Raw genomic sequence first — 15,987 nt, forward strand, 5'->3', positions numbered from 1 at the left:
TGATGTTGCAATTGTTTTTATGCAGTGCAAGCAAGCAAACACACACACACACACACACACACATGCATGCATGCAAGCTGTGAATGTTTATGCATACTCAGTAGGAAGCCTTCTCAGGGTCACTGTTTCCGGAAACTGACCTTGAAAACAGACTTGCATTTAGATATCTATCATAGATGTACTTTGACGAATGAGGAAGTAAGAGATATAGAATGGTATCTAAATTCATCAGGGTATTGTATATTGAGCAACTGACTCTTCTGGGAAAGCTGCACCCAATTTCTTTTTGGGGAAACACCTCTCTTCCCCCACTGTCAGGCCATGTTCTCTCTAGAGTTCTGGTCTTCTGAGTCATGTTAATCAATACATTCTCATTTTTATTTAAGCCAGTTTGGATTCAATTTCCCATCACTCTCCACTAGGAAATTGGTACTGATACAGGATAGTTAGCGAGCTGGGAAGAGCCAGCTCTGCGGCCCACTGTGGGTGACAGCACATAGGTCAGGAGATCATAGCAAGCGTGCAGATGGGGCAGCAGAGGGAAGCTGAGGCAAGTGGCTTCATTCATAGAGGGGAAGACTCTCAGGAAGGCAAGCAGAGCCCATCAGAAGCCAGCTGTGGAAAAAGAAAAAGGCTCTAGGTCAGCAAGTGAATGTGATATTTTTTCACTTTGAAGATGGGAGCCAGGGGAATGAAAGGAGAAAGGAAGAAAGAAATCAAACCTATGACATGAAAAGAATGCCTATGCCCTTCTGAGTCAGACATTTGTAGGTAATCCAAAGACTTGAGAAAAAAATTGCTGTTCTACATTACCGTTATGTCAACAAATCCCTTGTAGCTTTGAATATACTGGGCAATTTCCTCTGAGGATTTCTTACTTTGAAGAAATTCACATCTGTAATTAATGAATATAATTAAAATTTACCCCAATACTGTGATAGAGCTGTCCTATATCACAATGAACATTTATAAAAACGTACTGAATTGTTGAATTTTATTATACTTCAATAAAATTGCCCAAAAATTTACCACAAAACTTACTTAGGAGAATTACCATTATTCTCATATAATTATTTTTTATTTCTATTAGTGACAACATATGTAGTTATTTAAAATTAAATCTTCAGATTAACTTTTTTCTTGAAATAAAATATACAATACAATCAAAGAGACTGATTTACAGTAAATATAGGATGGAGCTTTTGATTTTTGGAATTAAGCAGTGGTGACTAAATCTAGTACCTGGGGTTATATGAAAGCTACTGGCAGTAAAGAGAACTACATTTAAAATAATAGGCCAGATGCAGTGACTCACATCCAGGAGTTCAACACTAGCCTGGGCAACATGGCGAAACCCCATCTCTACAAAAAATACAAAAATTAGCCGGGCATGGTGCCACACCTCTGTTGTACCAGCTACTCGAGAGGCTGAGCGGGGAGGATCACCTGAGCCTGGGGAGGTAGAGGCTGCACTGAGCCATGATCGGGCTGCTGCACTCCAGCCTGGGCAACAGACTGAGACCCAGTCTCAAAAATAAATACAAAAAATCTTTTTAAAATAACAATAATATATTTATCTACCGAACAAAAAATTACCACGCATTAAAAAGTAATGTATATTAGGCACCAGGCATGATGGCTCACACCTGGAATCCCAGCACTTTGGGAGGCCGAGGCAGGTGGATCACGAGATCAGGAGTTTGAGATCAGCCTGGCCAAGATGGTGATGGTGAAACCCTGTCTCTACTAAAAGTACAAAAATTAGCTGGGTGTGGTGGCAGGTGCCTGTAATCCCAGTTACTCAGGATGCTGAGGCACGAGAATCGCTTGAACCTGGGAGGTGGAGGTTGCAGTGAGCCGAAATCACGCCACTGCACGCTAGCCTGGGCAACAGAGCAAGACTCTGTCTCAAAAAAAAAAAAAAAAAAAGTAATGGATGTTAATTTATAATTTTCGATTTTTTTAAAAAAGAGCATATTGAATATTATTTTAAAAACACATTCATTTCCCATAAAAGAGAAGCAGTTTTAAAATTAACTTTAAAAAATTCCTCCAATTCAGCTGGGCATGGGGGATCATGCCTGTAATCCCAGCACTTTTGGAGGTTGAGGCAGGTGGATTGCTTGAGGCCAGGAGTTTGAGACCAGCCTGGTCAACATGGTGAAAGCCCATCTCTACTAAAAATACAAAAATTAGCCAGGCGTGGTGGCAGCCACCTGTAATCCCAGCTACTTGAGAGGCTGAGGCAGGAGGATCACTTGAACCTGGGAAGCAGAGTTTGCAGTGAGTCATGATTGCACCACTACACTCCAGCCTGGGCGACAAAGCAAGACTCCGTCTCAAAAAAAAGAAAAAAAAATTCCCTCCAATTCAAATTTCAGTTTTCTTTCTATGGTGCTGTAGCAAAGAATGGGTTGCGAACCCAAAGGCTGGAGCATTAGTCCCTGCTCTTCCACCAGTGGGGATGTGACCAACCTTGCCATTGTTCTCTTAAATAAATCACAGGAGAACATGGTTGCCATCAGATGGTCTGAATATTTCCCCAGGGTCACGATTCTATGTGATAGGCAGCCAGGGTTCCCAGTTTTCAGGTGTATAAATCTTTCCAAAGATTGCCCTAAGTCTGCACATAATCCATACGGCACACAATGCACGGGGTGGTTCCCTGTCCTCATGATTTATATGGATTGAGGAGGAACTCAGTACCTTAAAAAATTACCATAAAATCAGCTTACATTTATGGAGTGCCACATTTTACAAAGTGTTAGGGTATACTCATTTTGTTGACAGTTTATAAAAGAAGCAACAAATTAAAGCCCAAAAAGCTAAAAACAGAGTAACCAGCAAGAAACTTGGGGATTCTTGCTCTAATTCCAGCTCTTAAATGTTATTGACTGACCATATGCTTATGATGACAAACAAATGAAAGGCAAAACAGTTGGTCATCAGTCATCCTCACGTATAGATGGTAATTTTTACAAAGCATTTGATCCATATACTTTTTTTCTCATCCTTACAGCCACTAGACAAGCTGTGTATTATTATCTGCTGTGGAAGTTGCAGATACCAAGATGAAATCACTTTTGTCAGACCCATGCAAAATAGGGCTGCGAAGGCATGAAGGAATGGGGTTCAGGTTTACATGTCCAAGATAGGAACGGTTCCAAAGACTTTCTAAGAATCCCATAAAAATCCCTTCACGCCTGTCATACATCTCCTGCTTTGCATTGCTTGCATGTATGCACATATTTCTATGACAAGGTTTATCACTGCACATTCTTTAGGACTGCAGTGATTCAGATAAGATGAGATGAGATGAGATGCTCTCAAAAGAACACCTGCCCAGGAATGGCATCTCCACCAATGAACACACAACAACTCTGGCTTTGAGCCTTCAGAACCAAGGAATTCTCTCCGCCCCTCTCGCCTCTCCCCTCTCCCCTCTCCCCTCTCTTCTCTCTCTCTCTCTCAAGAAACTGGAGCCTTGTCATATTGCCCAGGCTGTTCTCAAACTCCTGGCCTCCAAGGACCCTCCCGCCTCAGCCTCCCACATAGCTGTGATTACCCATATGAGCTACCATGCACTGCTATGAACTCTGTTTCTAAGGAGCTTATGTGAACTTCTCCCTCTTGCCAAGAAAACTTCCCTTTACCCTCACTGCACGTGCCTGGGGTTTACCATAGTGCATTCCAAATCATAACCCTCTTTTCTTATTCCTGAATAAATTTGACATATTTGGGGATATCTTTCTCTAATTTTTTTTTTTTTTTTTTAGGTTGACACTGCATTTTACATATGAGATTCAGACAAGGTCAGTCCCTTGTCTAGGGTCTGGTAGTCAGGTAGCCGCAGACTCAAGCCTGGCTCTATCTCCTAAGCCTCTGCACTACCCCCTGCCCTTGTATGACGGCCTGAGCTCCTTCCTGCTCTAGGAGTGGTTGCTGGACTGCTGTCTCCCCTCCCTGTGCTTATTACCTTACCCTCCGTCCTATGTTAGAGAAGGCACATGAAGGACCCTCCAGACAGGATGTGTGGCTCTAGTAGGTGCTAGTCACATGATAATGTGATAATGTGTGAATGGTGCCACTGGCACTTGTCCAGTGTATAACCCAGCGACACTAAACACAGTGACCCTGAGGCTAAGTGAAGCCTGAGCTGAGGTCTGAGCTGAGACAGGTGCTCACGAGCAGTGGCTTGTGCTCCAGCCAGGGCTGCTGTTCACTGTTACATACGCATAAATGGCGCACTGTCAGCTCGGACAAGGACTGCCCGGGGGGCTGTTTTGATTCGTCAAGGAGCCAGAGTGACTGTCAAATGATTTCACAATTCTAGCTTCATTCGTCCCTATAACCATCTCATCTGCTTGTCTAACTTTCTCCTCTTCCTGCTTCTCTTTCTCCTCTCCTCCCTTGTTTACTTCCTCCCTCCTAATCTCCTCACTTTCTTTTCAACTGCAAAAGTAATATACACTTGTTTCCAAACATTTAAACAAGACAGCAATGAACAAAATAAATGTGAAAATCTGTCACTACTTCACCCCCTGACAAATCCACATCCAGAAGTATCTACAGTTTGGTTTATATATTTTCATAAGTTTTTCTATGTATTTTCAAACAACTCCATGTACAGTTTAGTGGTCTTAAACATTTTCAAAGTCTCACACTGCACTTATTGTGCATATTGCTTTCCCACATATCAAAACATATCAAAGATATCCATTCCCTTTTTTTTCTTTTGAGATGGAGTCTCACTCTGTTGCCCAGGCTGCAGCGTAGTGGTGTGATCTCAGCTCACTGCAACCTCTGCCTCCCGGGTTCAAGCAATTTCCTGCCTCAGCCTCCCAAGTAGCTAGGACTACAGGCACGCACCACCACGCTCAGCTAATTTTTGTATTTTTAGTAGACATGGGGTTTCACCATGTTGGCCAGGGGAGAGGGGAGATGGGAGAGGAGAGAGGGGAGAGAAGAGTTCAGCACTTGAACTCCTAGCCTCAAGTGATTTGCCCGCCTTGGCCTCCTAAAGTGCTGGGATCACAGGCATGAGCCACAGTGCTCAACCATTTTTTTTTTGAGATGGAGTCTTGCTCTGTTGACCAGGCTGGAGTGCAGTGGTGCGATCTCAGCTCACTGCAACCTCTGCCTCCTGGGCTCAAGCAGTTCTCCTGCCTCAGCCTCCCAAGTAGCTAGGATTACAGATGCCTGCCACCACGCCTGGCCAATTTTTGTATTTTTAATAGAGACAGGGTTTTACCATGTTGGCCAGGTTGGTCTCGAAAAACTACTGACCTCAAATGATCCACATGCCTTGGCCTCCCAAAGTGCTGGGATCACAGGCATGAGCCACCGTGCTGGGCCTCCATTCACTTTTGTGGGCATGGCTGTCCATGTGCAAGATGACTTATAAATGTAAATAACTGTGCCCAGGTTTGTGGTTAATTTAGCATCCAACCAACAACTTTGCATGTAGTAGATGTGTGACAAATATTTGTTAAAGAAAATAGAACCTGAGGCTAGGCGCAGTGGCTCATGCCTATAATCCCAGCACTTTGGGAGGCCAAGGCAGGTGGACTGCCTGGGGTCAGGAGTTTGAGACCAGCCTCACCAATATGGAGAAAACCCATCTCTACTAAAAATACAAAAATTAGCCAGGTGTGGCGGCATGCACCTGTAATCCCAGACCTGGGTGGGTAAGGAAGGAGAATCACTTGAACCCAGGAGGTAGAGGTTGCAGTGAGCCAAGGTGGTACTGCTGCACTCAAGCCTGGGCAACAGAGTGAGACTGTCGAAAGAAAGAGAGAAAGAGAGAGAGAGAGAGAGGAAGAAAGGGAAGGAAGGAAGGAAGGAAGGAAGGAAGGAAGGAAGGAAGGAAGGAAGGAAGGAAGGAGAGAGAGAGAGAGAAAGAGAGAAAGAAAGAGAGGAAAGAAAGAAAGGAAGGAAGGAAGGAAGGAAGGAAGGGAGGGAGGGAGGGAGGGAGGGAGGGAGGGAGGGAGGGAGGGAGGGAGGGAGGAAGGAAGGAAGGAAGGAAGGAAGGAAGGAAGGAAGGAAGGAAGGAAGGAAAGAGAGAAAGAAAATAGAGTCTGAGTCTGACCAGACTGCTAGATCCAAGTGTCAGGTTCCTGGAAATGCAGAAGGTAGAGGAACATGTTAGATGATGCCAGAGGAACACATTTGCTAAATCTAGAGTAGACGGAATTTTACAGGACAGATTACATGGCTTCTTTAACAAATAAGCGACAAGAAAAAAGAGATGGATAAAGAGGAAATCTACAAATTAAAAATCTTAAGGGGCTAAAAATACAAAAATTAGCCTATCTTGGTGGTGCGCACCTATAATCCCAGCTACTCAGAAGGCTGAGGCAGGAGAATCACTTGAACCTGGGAAGCAGAAGTTGCAGCGAGCTGAAGTCATGCCACTATACTCCAGCCTGGGTGGCAGAGCAAGACTCTGTCTCAAAAAAAAAGAAAGAAAGAAAAATTTAAGCAAAAATTATCTACTTACTTGGGGAACCATTTGGCATGTTCCTTCCAAGGATCATCTCCTTCTTCCCAATTTCCTAAACATCCACCACAGGAAAAACACTGTACCGTGTCCTGTTTACCTATATATGAAGGAAAATATTTAGATTGCCTGGCAGTGGCACCAGAGGGTAGCTACACAGAGTTGATTGTTTTGTGCAGGAGCAAGACATGCTCCAGCGTGCCTGTGCACTCCTGATCTTATTGGCCTGAGTCTCCATCCACAGTCCCACCACCCGAAATGGGCCCCTCCACCACGGCCACACTCCAGGTACAGAACCCTAAGCTGTGTAACTCAATATCCTTCCCCAGCTGCCTCCCAGAGCTGGTATGTTGCTCTTTGAGCTCTCAGGGTCAAAGTGATAGGGAAGCCGACTAACACCAGGACCAGCTGAAGTAATGTGCAATTAGAAAACCTATGTTTTAGCTTTGCCATGACATTTCGGTAGAAACATAGGCATGTTTCTTAAACTCTCTGAGCCTCCATGAACTCAGCTGTGAAATGGGAGAGAAAGAGGTAAATTCATTGGATAAGAATTAGTACTCACTCTACACCTAGCGTAAAGTAGGTACAGTACTCAGTAAATGATCATTGTTATTGTAAGAATTCTCATTTACGTATCCTAACCCCTAGGGCAGGGCTAGGACAAACAAACAAAACCCTCCAATACTGCAGCAATGAGAAGAATCAAAGAAAGATCATGTAAGAGCAGTAGAGGGAGGATGGGTGAGGAGACTGATATCAGGATGACCACATGAGTTATTTAATCTTTTCAGGGCCTTAAGAATACAGCCAGTATTTTCTAAGGTCCAAGTTTAAGGAGAAGTAACTTTCTTATTTTATGTATATTTGGCAAATTAACACAGGCTGTACTAAATATAAAATGAGCAAAAATAAAAATATTGACGTTGAATTTTGATAAACTAGACCTTATACCTAATATAACACATTTAACCAGGGAAGAAAGTTTAGCCAAATATTGCAAAAGCAATTGAAAAATGAAACCTAAACTTACAACGCCAGAGAAACACTTCAGAAAATAATTTCAAGGTACCTGTAAAGACAAAACCAGCCTCTGAGAGCACACGTGGGGATATCCCTTGGGCGTAAAATGGCCAGTTCCTGAAGGATCCAAGTCTAGCCTCCTCTTCTTGGTACCTCATTTTACCTCCTCTCAGCCTGCTCCTCAGATTCTTCACCCTTATGTCGTACTTGGCAATGTTACCAACATCCTTGTTCAGAAGGAACCCACAGTCTGGATGAAACTTCTTGTGGTCTTCTATGGGGAGTCTCCTGAGGCTGGCACCAAAGAGGATGAGGCTACAGCAGAAGCACTGAACCCCAGCTTTTACCCCAGTGAAGTAAAACCCAGCGGCCGCCATCTCCTGCGGTGTCCATGAGCTGTACGGTTCATAGGTCACAAAAGTCTTTAACCTTTTTGCTTCACTGCGCATTTGAGAGTTGTAGCCTTTCCGCATTTTTGCCTGCACTTTCTGCTGTTCTTCTTCCATTTCCTTTGCCAACTGAACTGCATCTAGGCCCAGAAGAGCAGACAGCTCTGGCAGAAAATCGTAATCAAACTGGGAGATCCTCTCATCAGAGGCTTCCTGCTGGGTGGCCATTTTCTGAAGAGGGAAATAAAGCAGGTTGATCCCTTAGAGTAAGATTTTTCTTAGAAGAGCATTTCCCACTGTTTCTGAAGAAACCAGGAATTAAAGGAATGCCTGAAATTTCAACGCAAAAAAGAAATTGTTGGGAAAATTATGAAACATCAGTATTCATCTACTTAATCAACAACTATTTACTAAGCACTTCCTATATATCAGGTACTGTGCTAGGCACTGGGGATCTAGCAACCAACAGGACAGACACCGATCTGCCTCCATTCACAAAGCTTTCCAGACATTAGCTATGGACACAATGTGGTAACATGAGCATACACTTACCATTTACATTAAAGAAAAACATACACAAAATTGGATAGCCTGGCAGCAATGATTTGATCAAATTACTCAGTTTTTAAAAATCATTATTTTGTGTTCAGTTTGAAGTCCCAGTGCTCTGTGCCAAAGCTGCAGATGTCCCACTATAATTATAGCCAGGGGAGATGGCTCATGCCTGTAATCCCAGTGCTTTGGGAGGCCAAGGTGGGAGGACTGCTTAAGGCCAGGAGTTTGACCAGCCTGGGCAACACAGCAAGATCCCATCTCTCTACATGTGTCTCTTTATATATATGCATATATATGTAATCTCTCTATATATATATTCTCTGTGTGTGTATATATATAATATCACATTAATAAATACATATCTGCAAATTACTCCTTAATGGCTTCATGAATCTCCTCATTTAAGACATTCAGGCTGTTGCCATTTTTCTCTGTATAAACAAATGTTAAAGGATAACTGAGTATCCTATAACAAAAAGTGTTTTTCCGGTCATTATTTTTTCCTCACAACAAAGTTTCAAGAGAATTCGAGTCAAGTCATATGTATATTTTTCAAGATTTTTATATATGTCACCAAATTGCTCTGGAGAATGGTGAAATGAAGTCCTTCATATTGTCAGGGTCCTGGTTCTCCCCCAGAATGTTCTCTGTCCTGGGTTTTCAGATCTCAAAATAATTTTATGTCCTTCCATTATAGAAGCAGTCCATTAAAGCCCAGTAACAGGCCAATGACTGTTTTTCAGAGGACATATGCCTGCCAGAAGCCTCAGGTAACTTTCTAGTCCCAAATCCCCATGACCATCCCTGAGGGACAGTCACAGGTTTGGTAAGAAGCTCCATGAGTGTGAGTCGGTTGCCGACACTGCTAACATCATTTGAACACTGAGGTGCTATGGCCCCAAAGGAATCTCTTTGAAGTTCCCAAAGGGTCTGCCATTTGTTCATTTTTCAAAGCTCCATATAAATTAGCTCCCCATTCCGTCTTAACTTTGAGAATAAGGGTTGATAAAATTCCCAAACGTGGTAGGTGATTTCTCCAGGAACCAAGAAATTGAACCAATTTTTGTGCCTTTTTCCTCTGTCTTGTAGCTAGCAACTTAATTTTGGATGTTTGGGAATATTTCTAGTGGCTCTAGCCCAAGTAATTTCTTTCTTTCTTTTTTTTTTTTTTGAGACAGAGTCTCACTCTGTCACCCAGGCTGGAGTGCAGTGGCGAGATCTTGACTCACTGCAACCTCTGCCTCCCGGGTTCAAGCAATTCTCCTACCTCAGCCTCTTGAGTAGCTGGGATTTCAGACAGATGCCACCAAACCCGGCTAATTTCTGTATTTTTAGTAGAGACGGGGTTTCACCATGTTGGCCAGGCCGGTCTCCAACTCCTGACCTCAAGTGATCTGCCTGCCTTGGCCTCCCACTCTTGTCCTTGTCGCCCAGGCTGAAGTGCAGTGGCACTTCGGCTCCCACACTGGGATTACAGGCATGAGCCACCACATCCAGCCTAGACCAAGTAATTTCTAAGAATTTTACCATTTATACTAAGCCTTGCATTATAGCCAGGTAATCAGCCCCTCCCTGGTAGTTACATGATTAACAAGCACTTCCAATTCAGTCTTAGCTGGATATTTGGATTGAGAGATTAACATTATATCATCAATATAATAAGACATAGTATTAGCCAGGTGCAGTGGCTCATGCCCGTAATCCCAGCACTTTGGGAGGCCGAGGTGGGCAGATCACCTGAGGTCAGGAGTTCAAGACCAGCCTGGCCAACATGGTGAAACCCTGCCTCTACAAAAATATAAAAAATTAGCCGGGCATGATGGTGGGTGCCTGTAATCCCAGCTACTTGGGAGGCTGAGGCGAGAGAATCACTTGAACCCAGGAGGCGGAGGTTGCAGTGAGCCAATATCTTGCCATTGCACTCCAGCCTGGGCAACAGAGTAAGACTCCATCTCAAAAAAAAAAAAAAAAGGTACATTATTTTCCAGTGAAATCAAATCTAAGTTGTTCCTCATTAGGTTGTAGCAATAAGCAAGAGAATTTAAATGTCCTGTGGGAGCACCTTAAATGTACATTGGTGGCCTTTTCGCACAAATGCAAATTGGTTACAATTTTCTTCTGAAATAGGAATCAAATAGAAAGTAAGTGGCCTGGTGTGGTGGCTCACACCTGTAATTCCAGCATTTTGGGAGGCCAAGGTGGGAGGATTGTTTGTGGCTAGGAGTTTGAGGCCAGTTTAGGCAACTTAGTGAGACCCTTGTCTCTACAAAAAATTTCAAAAATTAGCCAGATGTGGTGGCACAGCTACTCGGGGAGCGGAGGCAGGAGGATCACTTGAGCCCAAGAATTCAAGGTTACAGTAAGCCACGATTATGCCACACACTGTTCATTTTATGAAATCTCTTTCCTCAAAGGCATCCCCATTCAGATGTCATATCCATTCCAATAATACATCAGGGAGAAATGACAACAATTACGCAATTATATTGCATCATTGAATTATATTGAAATATAATTCACTGGGAGTAGTGCCTCATGCCTGTAATCTCAGCACTTCAGGAGGCCAAGGTGGGTGGATCACCTGAAGTCAGATGTTTGAGACCAGCCCGGCCAACATGGCGAAAACCCATCTCTACTAAAAATACAAAGAAACAAACAAACAAAAAATAGCCGGGGGTGGTGGCGCGTGCTTGTAGTCCCAGCTACTCGGGGCCAGCCATGGTGACTCATGCCTATAATCCCAGCACTTTGGAGGCTGAGGCCAGGAGTTTAAGACTAGCCTGGCCAACACAGTGAAACCCCATCTCTACTAATAATACAAAAAAAAAGAAAAAGAAAAAGAAAAACCTGGGCATGGTGGTGCATGCCTATAATCTCAGCTACTCAGGAGGCCGAGGCAGGAGAATCGTTTGAACCCAGGAGGCGGAGGTTGCGGTGAGCCAAGATCATACCACTGAACTCCAGCCTAGGTGACAAGAGTGAAACTCCATCTCAAAAAAAAAAGAAAGAAATGTAATTCACCCATCATAAAATTCACCCATTTAAAATGAACAACTCAGGGTATGGTGACTCATATCTATAACCCCAGTGCTTTGGAGGCCAAGGTGGGAGGATTGCTTGAGGCCAGAAGTTGAGATGAGCCTGGGCAACATAGCTAGACCCTGTCTCTAAAAAATTTTTTTAAAAAGAAAATGAAAACTTAGCTGGGCACGGTGGCACGTGCCTGTAGTCCTAACTACTCGGGAGGCTGAGGTGGAAGGATCTCTGGAGCCCAGGAGTATGAAACTGTGGAGAGCTATGATTGCACTACTATACTCCAGTCTGGGAAACAGAGTGAAGCTCTGTCTCTAAAAAAAAGTAAATACAATGTACAGTTCAATAGATTTCAGCGTATTCATAAACAAGCAGAACCATCACCACAATCAATTTTAGAACATTTTCATCCCCCCAGAAAGAAACACTATGCCCATTAGCAGTTGCTTTCCATTTTTCCCATTACCCTCCTACCCCTAGGCAACTACTATGCTACTTTCTGTCTCTATAGATTTGCCTACTGGGGACATTTCATATAGATTGAATCAAACAATACGTGGTCCTTTGTGTCTGGTTGCTTTCACTTAGCAAAATGTTCATGTTGGTAGAGGTGCTTAAAAAATAAAATAAAAAGAACAACAAAAAAAGGAAGCCAAATTCATCCATGTTGTAATGTTTTAGTACTTCATATTCCTTTTCATTGTAAAATGATATTTCATTATGTGGATATACCACATTTTATTATTATATATACCATATTTTATTCCTCAACCCAGTGGATATGTGGATTTTTTACACTTTTTGGCTATTATAAATACTGCTGTGCACATTAGTGTACAAGTTTTTGTATGGACATTTTTCACGTTTTTTTTCTTGAGACAGGGTCGCGCTCTGTCACCTAGGCTGGAGTGCAATGGCTTGATCACCCTCCATTGCAGCCTCAACCTCATAGGCTGAAGTGATCCTCCCACCTCAGCTTCCCAAGTAGCTGGTACTACAGGAGCACACCACCATTTTTTATAGAGACGGGGTGTGGAGGGTGTTCGGGGGGGGGTCTCCCTATGTTGCCCAAGCTAGTCTCAAATCCCTGGGCTCAAGTGATCCTCCCACCCCAACCTCCTAAAGTGCTGGGATTACAGGCATGAGCCACCACACCTGGCCCATTTTCCACTCTTAAACTTACAGTTGCATTGTCATATTAAACTAATTAAGTTAATTGCCCTTTAATTTTCTATTAGCAGGTATAACAATACATTATGCACCAGGGTCCAATGATGACAACAAAGTTTTTCACCACTCTGGGCATTTTATCCACACCAATATAAATGTCCTTAGGTCCCATAGCACCGAGAAACTCTGCCACCCTTTTCTTTACACCACACTGCTCTAAAGTGACTGCAGATTCTGCTTTTGCATCATCCTAAAGGTTTATTTGTTTAATTCATCAAGACTAGGATACATTAGAAATCTTGGCAGGGCACACTGGCTCACACCTGTAATCCCAGCACTTTGGGAGGCTAACGCGGGAGGATTGCTTAAGCCCAGGAATTTGAAACCAGCCTGGGCAACAAAGTGAGATGGAGTCTCGCTCTGTCACCCAGGCTGGAGTGCAGTGGCGCAATTTTGACTCACTGCAACCTCCGCTTTCCAGGTTCAAGCAATTCTCCTGCCTCAGCCTCCTGAGTAGCTGGGATTACAGGCATGTGCCACCATGCCCAGCTAATTTTTTTATTTTTAGTAGAGACAGGGTTTCACCATGTTGGCCAGGCTGGTCTCAAACTCCTGACCTCAGGTGATCCGCCTGCCTTGGCTTCCCAAAGTGCTGGGATTACAGGCAGGCGTCACCATGCCCAGCCCTTTCCTCTTTTTTTTTTTTTTTTTTAAGAGACAAGGGCTCACTCTGTTGCCAAGGTTGTAGTACAAGTGCAGTGGCATGATTCTAGCTCACTGCAGCCTCAGATTCCTAGGCTTAAGCGATCCTCCTGCCTCAGCCTCTCAAAGTGCTGGAATTAACAGGTGTAAGCCATGATACCTGGCCTCCTTTCTTTTGAATGATATTAATCTGTTCATCATTCAGCACAATTTGGAGCAAAGGAGCTAGTAAGTCTTCAGCAGCCTCTCACTTCATCCTGCTTCCCCAGTAGTAGGGTCACACAAAAAGTCCACAAAGGTGGAGGCCCTCTTATCACAGCATCTATCATCACTTAAGTCAAAGAGATAAAATTAAGGGATACCTTAGTTTCATCACAGAACCAGTCCCAATGTGCTTGCTTGCATTCTCAATGTTTCAGTCACCCCTAGGGAGTATTTCATCTAATAATTATGGGTGTAATTGCGCAGTTCCCCTTTACAAGATATGTTTTATGTACTCCCACCTTTGTCCAGCTCAACCGATTTGGAATTTGCCCAGCTAACCACATTCTGGCAAAAGCTGCAGCTAATTGAAGATCTTCAACGAATTCAGCTAATGAAGACCAAGCACACTTTGTGTACATGTACATTCATTTGAAGGTACATTTGACAGTACCTAATACATGGAAAAGATCTCCTTTGTCATTCATGTATATCATGTCCAGCAGTGGTTCTGCAGGAAGCTCTGTCAGTCCATAGGCAACTTAACTCTTGTGTAGTTCCGTTTCAATTGTCTCTTGATGCCCTCCCACTGCAGTTTCTTTGGTGATTGTCTACCAGATGAGGGTCACATTCCCATCAGAAGAAATATCTGCCCAACTCCCCTTTGGCATCATGTTCCTTCCCTTTACAGAAGGAACTTGGTGGATTTGGCAACGCAGGGTTCTTTTTTAGTTACTTTCATTTTTGCCAAAGCAGCCTAACCAGTTAGGGAACTGGATTCTTGGCTGACTTCCTCTGTGTCTGGATTTCTTTTTAAGTCTATTTAACTATTTCCTCTTGCTCTGCATCAACCACATTCAAGTTCCATTGCCATCCCTTTCTTCCCATTGAGAGTTGTAGCACTTCAGCAAATTCAAACAGGGATTCCCCAGCAACCAGCCTGGCACCGGTGGCTCTAAATCTTCCCCACTTTTCATCTTTCTCCCAAAGCCTTAGCTATCATTTAAATTATAAAGTAAAAAACTGGGGAGCCAGGTGCAGTGGCTCACACCTGTAATCCCAGCACTTTGGGAGGCTGGGACGGGCAGATCACTTGAGTTCAGGAGTTCAAGACCAGCCGGGCCAACATGGTGAAACCCCATCTCTACTAAAAATACAAACAAATTAACCAGGTGTGGTGGTGCAATGCCTGTAATCCCAGCTACTCGGGTGGCTGAGGCATAAGAATTGGTTGAACCCAGGAGGCAGAGGTTTCAGGCTTCAGTGCCACTGCACTACAGCCTGGGCAACAGTGTGAGACCCTGTCTCGAAAAACAAAACAAAACAAAACAAAAATCTTGGGCCTGGCACAGCTGCTCACACCATAATCCCATCACTTTAGGAGGCCGAGGCAGGCAAATCACTTGAGCCCAGGAGTTTGAGACCAGCCCAGGCAACATGGTGAGACTCCATCTCTACAAAAAAATAATTTTGCTTAAAGTTAGGCAGCTGTGATGATGTGTGCCGTAGACCCAGCTACTCGGGAGGCTGAGGTGCGAGGATCTCTTGAGCCTAGGAGGTTGAGGCTATATAGCCATGATCGAGACACTGCACTCAACTTGGGCGACAGAGTAAGACCCTGTCTCAAAAACAAACAAACAAAAATTTAATGATCCTATTCACAGTACCCTCGTCATCAATTACACAGGTTTGGATAATTGAAAAGACTCAGAGGACTCTGCATAGTATACTCACCTAAGGCTTTAATAAAGGTAAAGGATAGATTAAAAAACAAACAAACAAAAAAAAACAAAAAAAAAACCTCCAACAAACCAAAAGGCAAGTGAAACACCAGGCCCAGTTCCTAGGGTCCTTTCGCAGACACAAAGGATGTGGAAAATGTGCTTCATCTTTAAGTAATGAACCAGCTAGATACATGGAAGACACCTTGGTCTCAGGAGAACCGTAACCTCATCTGAGGCTCTTTTATACTCCTCTGATGAGGTAGCCAACACTAGCTTGCATACCAGGGCTCAAAACCAGAAACAAGCTGGTACAGTCAAGCTGGGGCAGTGGCATGCACCTGTAATCCCAGCTACTTGGGAGGCTGAAGTGGGAGGATCACTTGAGCCCAGAAGTTCAAAGCCAATGAGATTTCATCTCCAAAAAGAAAGAAAGAAACAAGAAACAGGCTGCTTCCTGATCTGTCTCCCACCCCAGCACAGGACTCTATTAATCACTGACTAGTACGTTTCATTTAGGTTTGGCCAAGGAACAGCACCAAGGCTTCAGGCCTCCCCAGAGATGAATGAGTACAGGGTTGCAGCAGACCAGCAGACATCGATCCTGTCCGACACAACAAAGTTTGGTGGTCAATCATGCCAGTCTAGAGGCTGTTTCTGGGGGAGGAGAAGTAATTTCCAAGGCCCTTTCCAG

The 15,987-nt window shown here is 43.7% G+C and overlaps 1 protein-coding gene across 2 annotated transcripts in view; it reads right to left on the bottom strand.

Annotated features, from left to right (window-relative positions):
* Nucleotides 1-15,987, bottom strand: part of NAIP (NLR family apoptosis inhibitory protein) — a 51,602-nt gene that overhangs the window by 31,775 nt on the left and 3,840 nt on the right. The window contains exons 2-4 of one of the 2 annotated variants that reach the window (XM_038010470.2): nucleotides 7,572-8,142; nucleotides 6,500-6,599; nucleotides 814-895 (exon numbers count right to left, since the gene is read on the bottom strand). In XM_038010470.2, coding sequence (XP_037866398.2) covers nucleotides 814-895; nucleotides 6,500-6,599; nucleotides 7,572-8,139 — 750 coding nt within the window. In that variant the 5' untranslated portion in view covers nucleotides 8,140-8,142. The remainder of the gene's footprint in view (nucleotides 1-813; nucleotides 896-6,499; nucleotides 6,600-7,571; nucleotides 8,143-15,987) is intronic. The other variant, XM_038010471.2, reaches the window with a different exon arrangement.

The sequence above is a fragment of the Chlorocebus sabaeus genome, chromosome 4 (assembly GCF_047675955.1).
Source record: "Chlorocebus sabaeus isolate Y175 chromosome 4, mChlSab1.0.hap1, whole genome shotgun sequence".
NCBI classification, from domain to species: domain Eukaryota; kingdom Metazoa; phylum Chordata; class Mammalia; order Primates; family Cercopithecidae; genus Chlorocebus; species Chlorocebus sabaeus.